Source organism: Papaver somniferum, chromosome 7 (assembly GCF_003573695.1).
Source record: "Papaver somniferum cultivar HN1 chromosome 7, ASM357369v1, whole genome shotgun sequence".
In the NCBI taxonomy this organism is placed as follows: Eukaryota; Viridiplantae; Streptophyta; class Magnoliopsida; order Ranunculales; family Papaveraceae; genus Papaver; species Papaver somniferum.
The window spans coordinates 171,701,106-171,703,988 of NC_039364.1; the positions used below are offsets into that span (position 1 = coordinate 171,701,106).

General features: G+C 39.1%; 1 protein-coding gene across 1 annotated transcript; it reads right to left on the reverse strand.

Moving 5' to 3' along the window:
* Window positions 1–209: 209 nt before the first annotated feature.
* LOC113295542 lies at window positions 210–1,229 on the reverse strand. Its single transcript, XM_026543871.1, has one exon. It carries the CDS (start codon window positions 1,227–1,229, stop codon window positions 210–212), a length of 1,020 nt encoding a protein of 339 aa, XP_026399656.1.
* Window positions 1,230–2,883: the final 1,654 nt, after the last annotated feature.

A 2,883-nucleotide genomic window follows, 5' to 3' on the forward strand; every position in this document is an offset into this window, starting at 1 on the left:
GCTCTAAAAAAAACTGAAAACTCTAAAAAGCTTTTTTTTTTTTGATAAGTCAAAAAATTGTATTGAGATAAAAAATATTTACAAGATAGTTAGTGAGAAAAGAGGTCACAGCAACCCCAAAAACTCACAAAACTATTTAAAACGAAAATAAGATACATTTGGAAATTCAATAGAATTTAGAAAAACTGGACGACCGACATGATTAATCCTTACACCATAGTCCAATAAACAACCACTCTTCGCCATTTTATCAGCTGCAAAATTTGCTTTCCGGTAAGTATGCATAAATATAATAGAATCATAAAGACTTTTGGCATTATCCCACCTTTGCTGCGCAAACCAGGGCACCCTATCTTCCTCAAGGCATTTATCACACTAGTTGAGTCAGATCGAATCAAAATATTTCTATAACCAAATTGAACTTCCCATTCAATCCCAAGAAGAATCTCGTACAGTTCTGCCATATAATTTGAAATAACTCCAAGACCAATGCACATTGCACCAAACACTTCACAGTTTGCATTCCTAGCAACAACGCCTGCCCCTGCCACACCCGGATTCCCCCTGGAAGTACCGTCGTAGCACAACAAAATTTGATTATGCACAAGAGTATACCAGCGACACTCCAAAGGATCCATAAACTTCACCCTACGACATTTAACTCTGAAGAAATTCAGAATCTGTAACTCCTCGATAGGATTGAACATAAAACCCTTCATTCTTGACGAGTACTCATGGATGAGGTTGAAAACTCGTTTTTGGAAGAAATTCCAGCATGGCTTTTTCTTCTCATACACCATTTTGTTTCTTTGATACCACAACTCAGATCGCAGCACCAAAATAGAAACCAACCACAGGTCCTTAACCATTCTACTACAACCTTTCGCAACATTGTTTGCAGCAATCAAATTGTAATGTGGGGTAAGCTTGAAAATACCTTCCATCCACTCCCACGCTTGTTTCGCACATCTGCAGCTCCAAATAACATGCTCCAACGACTCCTCCTCAGTTTGGCAGATGCTACACCTAGACGCCAACGCTATTTTGAATATACTCCTTACTTTGTCTAGAGTTGCACAAGCTCCCCTAACAAATTTCCAATTTTGAGCCGCCAAAGAAGGGTGAACAACTCTCTTCCACAACAGCCTAGCCTCCTCCAGAATTGGATATTTATTTCGCACTAAATCCCTTGCAGACTTGACAGAAAACGCTCCTTTGAGATCCGGCATCCAGATCTTTTTATCACTGTCATTGCGTCACCTTGGCAGCTCCTCCAGCACAACACCATTATTCGTTAGGTCTTTCAAGTGAACACCCTCCAATTGCCACTGACCCTGCACAATAATATCACTAAATCTTGCATTTCTGTCAAGGTCAGTTCGGTTCAAAACCTCCGCCAAAGCTTCAGTTCCGTACCAAACATCATAAAAAAGTGAAGTCGCCCTCCTCTATCCAATCATTGATTTAGTATTACGAATCACATCTTGGTGCACCCAACGAATTCCAGGAAGAATTGAAGATTTAACACCAGCCAACTTAAGACGGACATCTCTGCAAGTGAATTTCGACTCCAAGAACCTAGCCCATTTCTTCTTTGAAGCTTTAATACTCCACCACAGCTTCATAATCAGCGCCTTGTTCATAGCACTTAATCTAGCTAGCCCAAGTCCACCTTCTAGCACCGGACTGCATATCTTGTCATACCCGACCACAAAAGCTCTAGACAAGTTTGAGTCTCCCGACCAAAGGAAATTACGGATCACTCTTTCACATTGCTTAACAAATTTAACAGGTCATTTGTACACATCAATGTTATGAATTGCATAGCTCGAAAGGATGGCTTTAACAAAAACCACACGATCTTGAAAGGAAAGCATCTTACCTTTATAAACCGACAGCTGATCCTTAAGTTTGTCCACAAAATTACTAATATGACTATCCCTCACGACTCCTAGCATTACCTTGACCCCCAAATAACGATCTGGGAAATAAGTAACACCCATGCCTAAGAAATCCACAATTGATTGAAGTCTATGCAAAGACCCACCTCCAAAATAAATTTTGCTCTTCTCCCTAAAAACACTCTGACCAGAAGCCCGTTGATAATCATCCAGCAACTTCACCAAATTTGTCAGACTCTTTATATTTCCCTTGCAAAAGATCATAATATCATCAACAAAAAATAAATGGGTTGTAGCAATACCATTACGCTTCACCATGTGAGTCATGCATTTATTTTGAAAGATCTTAGTGATGTTTCTACTTAGAACATCCTCTATCAAAACAAAAATAAGAGGAGAAAGCGGATCCCCCTGACGCAAACCTCTATTAATCTTGAAGAAACCCTCCGGACTCCCATTAAAAAGAATAGAAATTCTAGCAGATTTCAGAATATTGTGAATCCAAGTACACCAATCTTCTGAAAAACCATACCTTCGAAACACCTCCAAAACAAAAGACCAACTTACCGTATCAAAAGCCTGAGAAATATCAAGTTTGAGACCTAAGTTACCATCCTTCCTTTTAATGTGCAGCTCATTAGCCATCTCCAAAGCCAAACTAATGTTTTCATGAATATTCCTCCCCTTCATAAAAGCCACTTGTTCCTCCGAGACCAAATTATCCAAGACTTTACCAAGTCTAGATGCCATAATTTTAGTAAAAATTTTAAAGAAAAATTACTTAGACCAATAGGTCTATATTTCCTTAAACTATCCGCACCTCTCACCTTAGCCAGCAAAAGAATGAGACTAGAATTAGCCCCATTAGGAATAGTTTTGTTATTCCAGCAAAAATAATAGCCTTATCTAGATCATGATGAATTAAATGCCAACAATGTCTATAAAAACACCCTGGGGAACCATCAGGACCTGGAGCATTATT